Source organism: Phodopus roborovskii, unplaced genomic scaffold (genome assembly GCF_943737965.1).
Source record: "Phodopus roborovskii unplaced genomic scaffold, PHOROB, whole genome shotgun sequence".
Classification (NCBI taxonomy): Eukaryota; Metazoa; Chordata; class Mammalia; order Rodentia; family Cricetidae; genus Phodopus; species Phodopus roborovskii.
This window is the reverse complement of record NW_026126447.1, coordinates 27,616,939-27,631,259: the sequence shown is the minus strand read 5'-3', so window position 1 is coordinate 27,631,259 and position 14,321 is coordinate 27,616,939. Positions and strand designations below refer to the sequence as shown.

The 14,321-nt window shown below is 39.0% G+C and overlaps 1 protein-coding gene across 1 annotated transcript in view; it reads left to right on the top strand.

Moving 5' to 3' along the window:
- Positions 1–933: 933 nt before the first annotated feature.
- Mysm1 (Myb like, SWIRM and MPN domains 1) overlaps positions 934–14,321 on the top strand; it is a 34,085-nt gene continuing 20,697 nt past the window's right edge. Inside the window, exons 1-7 of the mRNA XM_051188186.1 lie at positions 934–1,061; positions 5,222–5,297; positions 7,083–7,153; positions 9,789–9,866; positions 9,957–9,980; positions 11,476–11,554; positions 13,655–13,753. Coding sequence (XP_051044143.1) covers positions 1,000–1,061; positions 5,222–5,297; positions 7,083–7,153; positions 9,789–9,866; positions 9,957–9,980; positions 11,476–11,554; positions 13,655–13,753 — 489 coding nt within the window. The 5' untranslated portion in view covers positions 934–999. The remainder of the gene's footprint in view (positions 1,062–5,221; positions 5,298–7,082; positions 7,154–9,788; positions 9,867–9,956; positions 9,981–11,475; positions 11,555–13,654; positions 13,754–14,321) is intronic.

The window sequence follows — 14,321 nt, the reverse complement described above, 5'->3', positions numbered from 1 at the left end:
GGTACTGCCATATTCCCTGATACTTTTTTCCCCCTTGGTTCTTTTTAACTTGAGTTAGACACTAGAGTTTTTATTTTGCATTTCCCAAATTAAATTTTACACATCTTTAACTGCCTATTCTGTGTCAGGGGAGCCATAGCATTGGTTACTAGAGAAGTCCTTTGGTAAGTGCACTGGGCACTCATTTTACATATTTCTTTCTCCATCTCTTGCCATCACAATCTCAAAAATAATGTGTGAAATAAGTCTACTTTATTGATTCACTCGACCTAAGAGCTCCTACCCCTTCTCCCAGTAGGGTAGAAGACAGTGAGCCAAGGATTCTAAGTAATGAAAGACAGATTCTAAGGCTGAGAAATGCACATAGATGGCATCTAATGTCTTGGGAAACCGTTAAGTTCTTTGCTTCACAGATTCCCAGCAATGATTTGTATGTGGCCAGCACTCAGGAACCGGTTTAAAAGCCTAATCTTCCTAGTACTACCTTTGGACAATCACGTCAACTTTCTGAGCCTGTTTCCTTATCCGTGACATAAAATCCATGAAACCTACACCCACTGGATCATTCTAACAACTCACTGTGGTGGACGAGTTGGGGGATGAGGGGGTGAGAGTGTCCGCGTGTGTGTGTGTGTGTGTGTGTGTGTGTGTGTGTGTGTGTGTGTGTAAACAGAACCAGAGGCAATGGTTGTCACACGCTCAGTTCACAAAGCAGGGTCTCTCGTCCGAATGGAAAGATACCCGCCCTTGAGTAACCCCATATAACACCAGAGAGAAGTGAGACACCCCAGTACGTCCAGGGATCGGGAGAGGAAAGGAGGGTACAGGGTGTGGGAGCCTGTTTCACAGCAGATACCCCGGGCGTCCCCAGCCAGCGCCTTTCCCCGGAAGCCCCGCCTCCCCAGCGGCGCGCGCAACACTGCAGGCCCCGCCCTCGGCCTGTCCCCGGCGCGCTGCATCTCGCGGGATCTCGCGGGTACGGCCGGGTCAGGTGCAGCCATGGAGGCGGAGGAGGCGGATGTGGATGTGGAAGGAGATGTGGTGGCGTCTGCACAGCCGGGGTGAGGCGCGGAGCGGGGTCCTGCGGGCCGGGCGATACTAGGCGAGGGTCGGAGGATGCAGTCGGCCCCGGGCCCGCGCGGACGGCGCCGGGACTCGGGCTGCTCCCTGCCGGAAGTCGGCCGGGGTGTGCGGCGCTGGGCGTGGGCTGAGCGCCCGGACCACACTGTTTTTCTCTGCTTCCGGGAATGCAGCGGGCGTGTTCCAAATCGGGTTCCTTCCTGCATTCGCTGTGTCCCAGGCCCCGCTTGGCAACTTGAATATGGGCATCTACTCCACAGGACCTGACTTCGTTCACACTCGGTCATGCGTCCGCAAGCGACCCTAGTCAAGTCGTTTGGTGCCTTCTCCGCAGAGAAAGTTGTGGAAACTTGCCGAAAGGCAGCTTAATTCAAGGGGCCCAGATTTTATAGCTGGACAATTCAGATATTCCTTCTGCATCTGCTCTTCCTGTTTACTATCATTGTGACCGCGGTCAAGGCATTTGAGCTTCTGCGCGCTTGCTTGGAAACCAAGAATCACTTGTCTTCCTTGCTGTTGTGAGCATCGGATGAAATAATTGTGAAAGATGCATTAGCATATGTAAGATGTCTTAGGGATAATGTAGTGAAGATCCAGTGAGGGCTGTTGTTAAATACCGGTGCCTGCAGGACGGCCAGTGTGGCTTTAAACTGCTTTGACACCTTGCTGTAGGAGTAAGAATTATCCCTCCTTTTAAGTAATGGGAGTCAGAATGGGAGCTCGGGTACAAGCCCGAAGACCTGAGTTGTAAATGCAGCCAATTACATTACTTGTACCTTGTCACCTTGTACCTTGTTAAAACTCTGTTGAACAATATACTATTACTCATGGCCTATTGTTGGCCTATATAGTGGCAGTCTCGTATAATTCATCTGACAGGAGAGCTGCTCGATTGTATAAAATACCAGTCCTCCCCTATGAGGTACCGAAATAAGGAACATTTAAAAATGTCCAGTGAACTCTTAACACGTGTTAATAATGGGAGGGGTAGTTACATTTCATAAGGCTATTTTCCTCTGAAGTTCTTCAGCAGAGCAGTTCAAAAGCTATTGTGGGTAGCCCGGGATAGCAACAATTCTTTACATTGGTTTAATTATTCAGGCTGAAACAAGTGCTTGTGAGTTGAAGTTTTTTTTAACTTTTGTAAGTCATCAAGCTAAGTGGGCAAGGACGGTTGTTTGGAATTCATAAAGGAATGAATTCACCTTGGGTTCAGTCAGCCTTATGTGAGAGTATCGACTCTGCCTTTTTCATAGGTCTGCCTTAACTTTGTTTGGTTATGTTTAGTTTTTCTTGTGTCATTTTCTTGACAAGGGTCTTTTGGTGGCATTTGTAATGTTAACCTTATGCGTTAGGGCTGAGGTGCCCATTTACATATGAAAGGACCTGGCTGCCAGGTTCTCCCAGCATTCCTCAGTCCTTACCTATTACTGGGTGTGGCTGGCACACCTTGGTCCCTACCCTAAACTTCTCCAGCCCCAGGGCTAGGCTTCTCTTCCTCTAGCTGCCCTTCCCTATATCATCCAGCCATTTTGGTTACTTGGCCCTTTTGGTCTACCCTTCATTCTCTAGGTCAGGCTCTTGGTCCAGACCACCCCTCTAGATTGCCAGCTCCTCTCCTCTCTTTGTCTCCTCACATCATTTCACTCAGGGTCATGTTCCCTTTGGACTCTCCCAGATGTCCCTGCCTCTGCCCATGACTCCCCTTTTATCCACAGTAAACTTTCTCCTTCACCATACCTAGGAGCAGTCATGTCCTTCCTTTTTTATTTTTTATTTTTCATTAATCATGCAAGCAGCTTTATGAACGTTCCTGATGTCAGCCACTGCTTAAGGAGCATAATTGACCTTATTGCCTGTGGAATGGTGCCCTGTAATGCTGGAGTTAGACTCATCTTGAGTTGAGTGTGACTGCTGCTCCTCAACGTGGGGTGTTGTAGAGGACAGTATTGTCTAAGGGATTCAAGGACTAATTTGAAACAGTGGCTTTCTTTCAACACCTTTCACTAACACATGTTTCTATGTAAAAGCATACAAAAAGGGAAGGTGAGAAGAAATGTGTTTCATAAAACTTGTGCTCACTGTCACACCTAGTGATGTCTCTGAGCCTGCATCTCTCCTGACTTAATTTCTGTTAAGTTGATTTGCTACCCCTACCATTCTGATGTATAAAGATACAATTTCTTAAATTCTACCTAATACTTGCTTTCCCTTATCTTTCATTTACCCACATTCCTCTGAGCTTCAGACTAGGATTCTCAGCATCACTGTATCAACTTCCCTCTTTAAGACCTGTCTCAGCTACCCCTGTCTCAAGGCACAGACCTGATCTCCCTCCCTTTTTCCTTCTGTCATTTTTCTGCCTCCCCATCTGGTCAGTAAAGGCCTATTGATAGTAAGTATCCTTTCAAAGGACACTTTTCTTGGTCATACTGCTTTTTCTGTAGATTCAAGTTATTGCTGTGTTTGTGTGGTATTTTTTATAATTTTTCCACTGTCACTATTTTTCTTGATTCCCTTTTCCCCCGAAAGTTAAGTCTTTGTTACATCCAAATTTGATTGTTATTTACCTTTAGTTTCCAATTGGTTTTAAGGTAAAGGGTTGTTGTTTTTTTCTGTTTGTTTGTTTTTGTTTTTTGTGTTTTGGTGTCCTTTTGTTTTGAGACAGGTTCTCATATAGCTCAGGCTGGCCTTACTATGTATTGGACTCCTGATCCTCCTGCCCATACCTCCTAAATTCTGGGATTACAGTTAAGTATCACCATGCCTAGATAGTTCTGTAGTAAAGTATTCATTCCTTAACTACTACAGACCTGTGGTCCATGACCCACCTGCCTTGTTTTCAGTGGTTGCCTTCATTCTGTATGTCATCCGTTAGGTGTAGATAGCAATGTGAAAATGAAGTCCCTGCTGTCATAGAACTATCAGTTCTTGTTGGGTGGAAGAGACAATAACCCTTGTATGTGTGTGTTTGAGAGTAGTAAGTGGACAAGGGTGAAGGAAGATGAGCTGGCTTGCCAGCTTTCTCTCATACAGTGACCCAGTAATGTTCTTAAGGTGTGAAACTATGGTCCCTTAGAACAGAGAGAGAAACGGTGAAAGAACAGGGCAGGCTGAATTGGGTTGTGAAGAAACTCAATTCAGGGGCAAAACTCACATTTCTGGCTTGACTCATTAGGGAGACTGAGGTTTCAGGAGCTAAGAGAGGAAGCTGGAAGCCTGGCAGATTTGAGAGGAAAGGTTATTTTAAGCTTAACGGTGTAAAGGAGACTCAGGTAGGTGTTCAGTTGCATATATCAGTGTGAATGTTGTTACTCCTCTCTGACGTAATGCATGAAAAGATTTCTGCAGTGAACTAGAATTGGTAGTCAGTCTACCTCTTGTGCTTTTGGCAGACCTAGTTGTACAAAGGTTTCTTCCGCTGACACAGTCATAGAAGCTATATTTAGTCTCTTTGGAATCACAGTTGACATGAGTTTGAAGCTGTTTGGAATTAACAGTTGAGAGAAATTGCTTTTGATTCATAGAGTAAATGTCAGAAAATAGGTCAGGAAAAAGTCAATAATTTCACTAGGAAACATAAATTTAATGTTTGTCATTTGTATGTTTGAAATTGATTATATCATACCTTAAGATCTTCTAAAACCTGACTGTTCAGTTTTCTTGCAAGTGAAACAATATTGTATGTATTGTTTCATTGAAAAAAAATGACAGAATTAATAAACTTTGATCTCTCGTGGATACAGAAATCTCCAAATCAAAGTATTTTTAAAATTAAGTTGTTATTAAATTCCTTCAGTATTTTTATTTTAGTTCTTACATCCAGTTTTGTTTTGTTTTGTTTCTTCATTTTAAGGGTAGTGAGGTTTGTGGCTTTGATATTTCTGAAAGATTTAACTATAGAGTTTGTATGACTCAGGTGGTAGCTGTTGGCCTCACAGTGTTGTGGCTGTTGTGTCACATTATAGTTTTCCCCTCACAGGCTTACACAGCAGAGCAGGTGCTGTTGTAGTGTCCATTCTTTGTTAAGGAGAGGAAGTACTTGCTTAGCATCAGCAACTGGTCAGCCCCTGTCCTGTGTGAGTTACAGCCATAAATGAATGTAACATCACTCTCCTCTTACTTTTTGTATTTACTACAGACATGATGAAAATACAGCATCAGTTTTTCAAGATCACTATCTTGATTCAACATGGAGAAGGGAGAATGGCTATCTTGTAAGTATGCTAGGTAAGGTGACTTAACACTGCCGCTAGTTGCCAGAGTGCCTCTTTTCCTTTTCTAACTGAGGACCAATTCTCCACAGTTGCAGAAGTCTGTGGAAACACTTCATTTAAAAATAGGGAAACCTTTTTTTTTTTTCAACTATGAAAAAAAAAAGATCTCTTGAGAAATAAATATAGAGCGAGTTTGATTTAGGTATAGATCTTTACCATATCTCTTCCTCACATTTGTCAACATTGATTTCGTTAAGTGAAAGATGGGCAGAATCACAAAGGCCACATCTTCATTTAGCAGTAACTGCATGCTCACCGTGCCAGACAGCAGGGCAGGTTAAAACACTCCAAGTGTTGGCAAGACAGATGTGTCTTTGCTCTCATGGAATCTATAGACAGAACAGATGCCTGGCAATAAATGAGCAGACAAAACATTTATAGATTGTGAAAGAAATAAGTAGTGTGGACTGAAGTTAGTAGGGTGGGGGTTACTTGAGGAAAAGTAACAAAGGATGCTGAGGAAGTGACATTTAAGTTGAAATAAAACGGGGAGAATGAATGGGTAAATGAATTACAAAAAGCTAACATGCTAGGCAGAAGGAATAGTGAGTGCGTAAAGTACTGGCTTACACTTATGGGTTTAAATGTTGAAACATTTCTTTAACTTTCAGTACAGAGTAACAGATTCACTTTTATCAAATGTGCTTTGGGTGCTGTAGTTAAAAAAAGAGAAGAAAGAGAGAGAGATCTGGGGAGAAGCAAGAGTAGAAATAGGGACTGGCTAGGAACCATTTGCAATAATCCAGGCAAGGTTTTAGAAAGTGGCTTGGTTGCAATAGGGGTATAATTGGATCAATTTGAATTAGATTTTAAAGGTAGAGCTGTTTAGTAAATTGCATATAAGGATGGAAGAGAAAGAAAAGAATTTATAATGATTCCTGGCTGATTAAGTATCGTGGTAAATAAGGATCAGGGTAAACAAATAGGCGGAATAGATGTTTATTCAGGGAGAAATAACTTACAACCTAGACAGATGAACACCAGGAAATTCAACCCGATCCTCTCCTGTCCGAGTCACGCCAGAAAGAAAGAGCGCCTTTCCTGGCCCCCTCCGACCTCCTTCCACAGGTCACTCCGCCCATGGCTCCACCCCCAATGGGCGTGGTCAGTGCCACAGAACTATCTCACTACAATTAAGTGGTTGATGGTGCTCTTTGTGAAGTTGGAAAGTCTGGTGGAAACAGGTGATACTGAATTCTGTTTTGAGTATGTTTGGAGAAGCCAATTAGATATTCAAAGGGAGGTCTTGTGTGGGTAGTGACCATAATAGTCTTGACCTTAAAGAAGAGATAGGAGTTGAAATTTTGTAACTTTAAGAATTGAAATGAGTATGATCATTTACTTAGGGTGTGGCTGAGGTAAAACAGAATTGAGTTTTGGAAACAGGTTAAGTGTTGAGCAAAATGCCTGAAATCTAGGAGTTCTTTTGTGCATGGCAGCCATTATTGCTGCTTACAGATGAGGGGTATGAGCCTTGGAATTCAGCAGGCTTTAGTGTAAGGTTCCTTTTCTTCTACTTAAAATGCCACCAGTGCTACACATGCATCTGTGAACTGTTTGTTCCTGTCTCAGGGTGATTGTGAAAATCAGAACGTGGCTGTATACTTCTTTAGTGAGTTGTAGCTGTTACTGCTTATATCATATATTTCAATCAGTGAAATAAGATAGCTTTTAAAGTCATAAAATACATAGAGAGTTATACATTCCATTCTTTCTTTTAAATAGCCTTGGACTCTGGATAGCACCATCAGTGATGAGAACAGAGCTGTCATTGAGAAAATGCTGTTGGAAGAAGAGTATCCTTCATCAATTATGAGAAGAGTAAAGGTTTCAGGGTGAAAAATGAATCAATGCAAATATTACAGAAGAGGTCACTGTAATGACTAGATGACACTTGGTCACAGGCGATTGTATAATTTCATGTCACTTATCTATGCACAGAGTAGCATCTTTTACTGTTGTATCTGAGACTAATACAATGTTTTTGAGTTTTTATTGGCAGCCATGACTGCAAGTGGAGTGTACATACTGCATAGAAATCGTAAAATATTTAATTCTAAGCTTCCATTTTCAAAGTAATAAAAGCTGAAACTTATTTGTGCAAGGGACACAATTAGAACATGTGGAAATTTTCATATTATACTCTGCAGTTTACAGATGTTATGTGAGAGGAATTTGAACTGAAAAACACAAAGTATATTGAACCCCACCCCTCAGGGTCCTTATCTGTGGCTCAGCAACTGACTGCTTATCCTGATTGGCTTCAGTTAAATTCTTTGAGATTCAGTTTTCTTATGTCAAATGAGAGGATATCAGTAATTTCAGAAAATTCAAGAAGTCAAAAATTTCTAATTTTCTGGCTTTTAAAGATTATTAACAAATAGTGGCTTATTTTTAACTTTTTCATATGCATTTTATGGGTATCTGTTCACTGTTGTTATTATTTATATGTGTGTTTTGTTTGCATGAGTGTTTGTGAACTTCTTGTGTTCCTGGTACCTGTGGAGACCATAAGGTAGTCGGATCTCCTAGAACTAGAGTTACAGACCATTGAGAGCTGCCATGTGGTTACTGGAATCAAACTATGGAAATCAATTAGTGCTCTTTAATCACTGAACGAGCTCTCTCTGCCCATTATTTAATTCATAATTTTGCTGTTTTATTCCCAACTGATTCTGTTAATTTCTGTATCTTGAGTTGCCATTGGTTAGCCCCTTACTCTGTAACTCTCTCCAAATATTGTCTAAATTATTTTTTTAAACGAGAGGCACATGTAATCTCCAATTTCCTAGTAGCCTTATTTAAAATAAAGTAAATGAATTTTAATATAATTTTTATAACATCTTATTTAAAATATCAGCTTATGAAAAATTTTCTCTGTGTGTGTGTGTGTGTGTGTGTGCGCACGCGCACACGCATGAATGCAGGGGCATGTTAGTATAAGCATGTATGTGCAGAGCCGAGAGGTTGACTTCCAAGTGTTTTCTTTCTTCACTCTCCAGATTATTTTTTGAGTGAGGATTCTTAAAAACCTGAATCTCACTGACTTGACTAGTTCAAAGCTCTAGGGATCCACCTGTGTCTGCCTCCCAATGCTGGGGTTAGATGTTCACAAAACTACATGGGTCCTAGTGTAGTGGCATATCATTTATGATTTATTAAAGCTTGCCTGAGGATTCAGAAAAGCAAAGTCAGCCACAAGCTATTGAAGCCAGGCACACACCTTTAATCTCAGCAGCCAGAAGCTAGGAGGTGATGGTATACACCTTTAATCCTAGGATTCAGAATTAAGAGATAGATGCATCTCTGTGAGTTCAAGGCCACCCAGATCTATACAAGGGTGAATCAGTCTAAAAGAGAATTATAGCTCACACCTTTAATCCCACCCAACATTAGCGAAGTATAAAAGACAAAAGCAAGGTCTCAGAGAGGCATTCATCCTCCAGCCACAATGAGGAGAAGCAACAGTTTGAGACTTGGTGAAGAGATTGTACGTGGATCAGCCCTTTCCGCCTGAGCTGGAGGTGAGAGCTAGTGGCCAGCTGCTTTGCTTTTCTGATACTCAGCTTGAAGTTTGAACCCCAGTATCAGTCTCTGGGTCCTTTTATTTATCTGTGTTACATCCTAGGGATCCTCATTTAGATTCTTAGGATTATATAGCAAACACTGATTGAGCCCCAGCCCCAAATGAAAACTCATTAATGTTTCATACTAAGTCTTTGGAATCCACAGTACATTTTATTTTAGCATTACATCTCAGTGCTAGTTGTGTTCCAGATGCTTGATTCACATGTGTGACTACTGGCCACCATATTGAACAGTGCAATTCTAGGTTATTGAATACTCAAGTAATCACTTGTTCATTTCCAGATGTAGAATCAGGCAGGGTAAGAGTTAAACATAAGCATTTAGACTCTAAATATATTTTAGAGGATAAGCAGAGCCTTTAGTATGTACATATATTTGTCTGTAGTACATAACATATAACATGTAGTTGATATTTGTTAAATAAAGACTAGTTCAGACTTAAGGAACAGTTTTGTAGCGGGCTAGTTCCAGTAATGCTGAGGGGGTGTTTCTTGGCAAATTTTATGTTATTTGTAGTAGTGTGTAGAAGAATCCTGAACTCTTTACTAAGACTTTTAAATATATGGAAAAGAAAAGGATTGAAGTACTTCTCCTAGCCATTTGTGGTAGAGAAGAGAAGGTGAATCAGTATCCCTGTGTTACAGGTATTGTGTTGTGTGTTTCAATGTGTGATCATCCCTACAGGCAATATGTAAAGAAAGCATAGACTTAAAGCCCTGGGCAAGCTTCAAGAGGAATGGGTTTTTTATTATGTTTGAGTGTCTTTGACTAGTCTGCCTACTTGATAGTACATAAGAATTATATGACTTTAATATTGTTTATGTTTCCTTAATAATTACATAGGTATTATTTGTCTAATAAATCAGTTCCAGGAAAATTGTGGGTTAATCAAAAGGAAGCTGATAAAAAATACACCAGCAGGTAAAATCAGTTATAGTACTATTAAAAGTCTTGAATTGTAGATTTAGAAACTTCTTCACAAGCTTTCTATTTTCTTTTTTTCATGTGCAGCCTGCAGAAAACAGCAAAAATCATGTATGTACCTATTTTATATTTTTAAACCCCTTTAAAAAAAATAAAAGTCCTTGTTACTTTTAATTATGTGTGCTCACTTGTGTCTCTGTGTGGGTATGTGAGTGTGGGTGTGGGTCCATTGGAGCTGGAGTTACAGGCAGTTGTTGCAGCCTGATAGGAGTGCTAGCAATTGAATACTGTAACTACTGAGCCATCTCTCCAGTCCCTTTAAAACTTTTTTTAGGTCAATTGAGAATTACAAGAACATTCTTAACACTTAAATATAGTCAGTGGAAAAGTCCTCTTGATTCAAAGGACAAGGATTTTGTTTTGTTTTGTTTTCTTGTTATTTTTTTGTTGTTGTTATTTGCCAGTATTTTTAAAAATGTCTTTTGTTGGCAGTTCATCACATCATAAAGCTGTGTTATGAATTGACTCGATTTTTGTTCCGTTGATAATTTCAAATTCGTTACGTACAGTTTCATTTGGATCTCTGACTTCTAAAAATTACCTAGGAAAATTGGGTTGGGCATAGTGGTACATGCCTGTAATTCCAGTAGTTGGAAGGCGGAATCAGGATATCCACAAGTTCAGGACCAGCTTGTTTTACATAGTGAGTTCAAGGCTAATTAGGAGTACATAGCAACACCCTGTCTCAAAAAATTCTAGAAAATTAAGGTTTTACAAATATCCTTTCTTTTTAATTGGAAAACATGATCATCATTTAGCATTAATAAACTCAAGTTTGAACACTGAGCAGACTTTGGCTTTTATATTTTGCTGCATAATCTAAGTGAAGTTAGCTTGATGGAATTGTAGAGCTTTCTTACTATGTTTTAATTTCTTGTGATACATAATTTAAATGCAATAAATGTGATGCCATAGTTTTATGATTTAAATTCTTAGGCTCTGAGAACATATTAATGACTGCTTTTTGCTTTCAGTCTGAGGAGGCTCAGTTATTACCAGAGAGATGTCTTTTAGTGTTGTTTTTACTCAGACCCAAGGATTATATATATATATATATATATATATATATATATATATATATATATATATACTCTGTGTGTGTATATATATATATGCACACACACATGTATTACTATATACATTTTTACATTCATTCTGGTAGAGGTAAGAGGTACGAGCTGCAGTAGCTGTCTCCTTCCCCTCCTTTTTTAGTTGACTAGAGGTTATGGTTTTACCCAAATGACTATAACAGTGGTTCTCTACCTGTGGGTCACAGCCCATTGCAGGTTCCAACAACCCTTTCACAGGGGTCACCTAAGACATCAGAAAACACATACTTTTATGAGTCATAGCACTAAGCAGAATTACAGTTATGAAATAGCAATGAAAATGATTTTGTGGTGGGGTATTAACACAATATGAGGAACTATATTAAAGAGTCACAGCATTAGGAAGGTAAAGAACCACTGGTCTCTAACCTTTAGCTGCTTAAAAATAGAATGTTCCATTTCAGAATTTTTTTTGCAATTCCAATTTTTTCCTTCAGGGTACGTTCTCCTACAAAACCAGCCAGTTACTCAGTAAAGTGGTCGATAGAAGAAAAAGAACTGTTTGAACAAGGACTGGTAAGTAGAGAAAACTTTAACTTATGGTAAAGTTATTCTAGAAGCACAATTTTTTAAAAACAAGTTTGTATATTTGCAGTAAGAGATAAGCTTAATTCTTTTTTTATTCAACTATTTAGCATTGGGTGGGCATGATCCACATTTTTTTCGTTACATATATGTGAAGACCAGAGACATTTTTTTGCATGAATGTTTCACTGAAGTCTCTTTAAAAGCATAGAAGTTACGAAGTATAAAAAGTATGTGTGTGAATCAGATACTGAAAATACTTCATAACATGGAGAAATGTTTAATAAAATAACCATTAATTTAAACTATTGAGAGTAGGTTGAATATTTTCCTTTAGGGTGAATGCAACTCAGATTTATACTAAATTTGATTTTGAGATTTTATATACATTATATAGGTAGCATATAGTATTTATGGGATGTTTGAATAAAGTTGAATTACATGTTCAAATTATGAGAAGTAAAATATGTAATTTCTCTAGTCAGTAGCTTGACAGCAATGTATCACAGTGTTTTAATACTAATACATAAATATCTGGTGCATTTTTCTTCTGGATTTTTTTTCTGTACTGATGATAGTTATGTTGGCTACTTACCTGTTGTATGACAATCTAATAACGATGATTTATTTAGGATGGATAACTATGTTTGCCACTTATCAAAGACTAAATGTGCATATGCTCATATTAGCAAGTAGTTTGTGAACTTAAGATTCTGCTTTTGTTTTTATTGTTGGCATTAGTGATGGTTATGGGGACCCATTTGTGTATTCAGAACTCACACTTACCTAAAGTTACCAGGTAATAAGGCTCACTCTCATTTCTGAGATAATCAGTTAGCTCTTTTTTGTATATCCTTGTAGGGATGTTTGGTCCATATATCAGCAGATGAGAAGCTATTTATATAGACACATAGAAGTCTGTACACAGTGAGATATTTTAAACAGAATTTTTCCTACAGAAGGAAATGCTTTGATTTATTGTGCAACTGTTGTGTTGCCCACTATTATCCAGTTTCTCTCAGGTGTGGGAGGGATTGCAGTGGGAATGCTGCTGATGAAGAGCTATTCTGTTCCTGCTGTTTCTTTAGCATGGGGCTACGTCTTTTTATTTTCTTAGTGTTCAAACCCTGTTATTCTTAAATATCTGAATTTACCCAGGCCCCTGCTGTCTGTAAATGCATTTCATAATCCCAAGTCACTGGCCTTCACTCCTCTCTAAAAAGAACTAGTTTTCAGTTAGTTAATCCTAGCTGGGTGTTAGTCTTAAGTAATTTATAACAGCTTTCCCAGGAGTACTTTGAGTTTTAACATATTGCCCATCTGAATAACAGAAATAAGTATGTATATCAAACTTTATCATTTGGGTTAGATTCTTTAAAGATATTTTACTATCACAAGGCATGACTACTTGGTCTGTAGATCAGAGTCTGGGGAGGTTTTTCTGGGTTGTAATTAGTTTTTTTTTTTTTTTTTTTTTTTTTTTTCCTTTGCTTTTCTTTGTTTCATTTTGAATTCTTAAAAGGGGGGTGATGTGTTGTTGGATCTATTGTAGGAAATATATTATGTTGGTGAAGATTTAGATAGTAAATAAGGTTTAGACTTAATGTCTAAATGTCCTTCGTATATCTAGAATTGTGTATTTTCTCTTTTGCACATGAAATCTCCATTGGAATACCCAGGTATGGCACAGCCTTTGATCCCAGAAGGTAGTTGTTGGTCGTAGGACTATTTCTTCTTTCATTGAATCTTGAAAGTCATTGCACTATATACCCTCATTTCACTATATACCCAGTGTAGAGTGTAAGTATAGGATACTTACAAGGTACTAGAGAGTATAAAGTCTGAATTTAAAAGTTGCAATTAGTATGGAATGTGTCCAGTTCATTATGTAAGAAAAAGTTTAAAAATGTAACCCACCTCTCTTTTGGGCTGTTTTAAGTAATTTTGTTTAGCTTTCAGAACTGAACAAAGAAATATGGGCTTTCATTTTTAAGAGCATAGTCTAACATATCGGGTTTCATTTTGTGGCAACTGAAGTATTTTTACTAAGTAATATACTCCAAAGCAAATTTGTTTCCATTTTGATAACAGGCTAAATTTGGCCGAAGATGGACCAAAATCGCAACACTAGTTGAAAGTCGCACAGTTTTACAAGTGAAGAGTTATGCCAGACAGTACTTTAAAAATAAGGTAAGCAGAGTATATCCTAAATAATAAAATTTTGGATAAAGTTACTAAGCACAATACAGACAGTAAGTATAGTCTGGAGTGTTTTGGGGGGAGAGTTGTTTTTGAGACAGGATCTTACTGTATAGCCCCAGCTAGCCTAGAACAATATTACAGTCATCCTGAACGCTGAGATTGTAGGCATGCATCATCATCTCCAGCTAAGTAGTCTTATTAAGATTTTCTGTAGCCACAGTAGTTTATACTTACATGTAAGTGTTTTGGATCTTTAAAGAATTGATATTATGTATTTTTTGTGTGCGTGGGACCATGCATGTGTGCTGTGGCAGGAGTGTGGAGGTCAGAGGACAGCTTGTGGGAATAGGTTCTCTTCCATGATGTGGACACTGAAGATGGAACTCATGTTGTCAGTCTTGGCTTACTCACTAAGCCCTGAGGCCCAGTGGATTTCGTTTGTTTGTATGTTTGCTTTTCGATTTTTAATTTTTAAAAACACTTTGGAGCAGCCACATCCTCTCTGCCACTCCTGATTGGCGATTACAAGTACAGCTCAGCACTTTGGAGCTGCTGG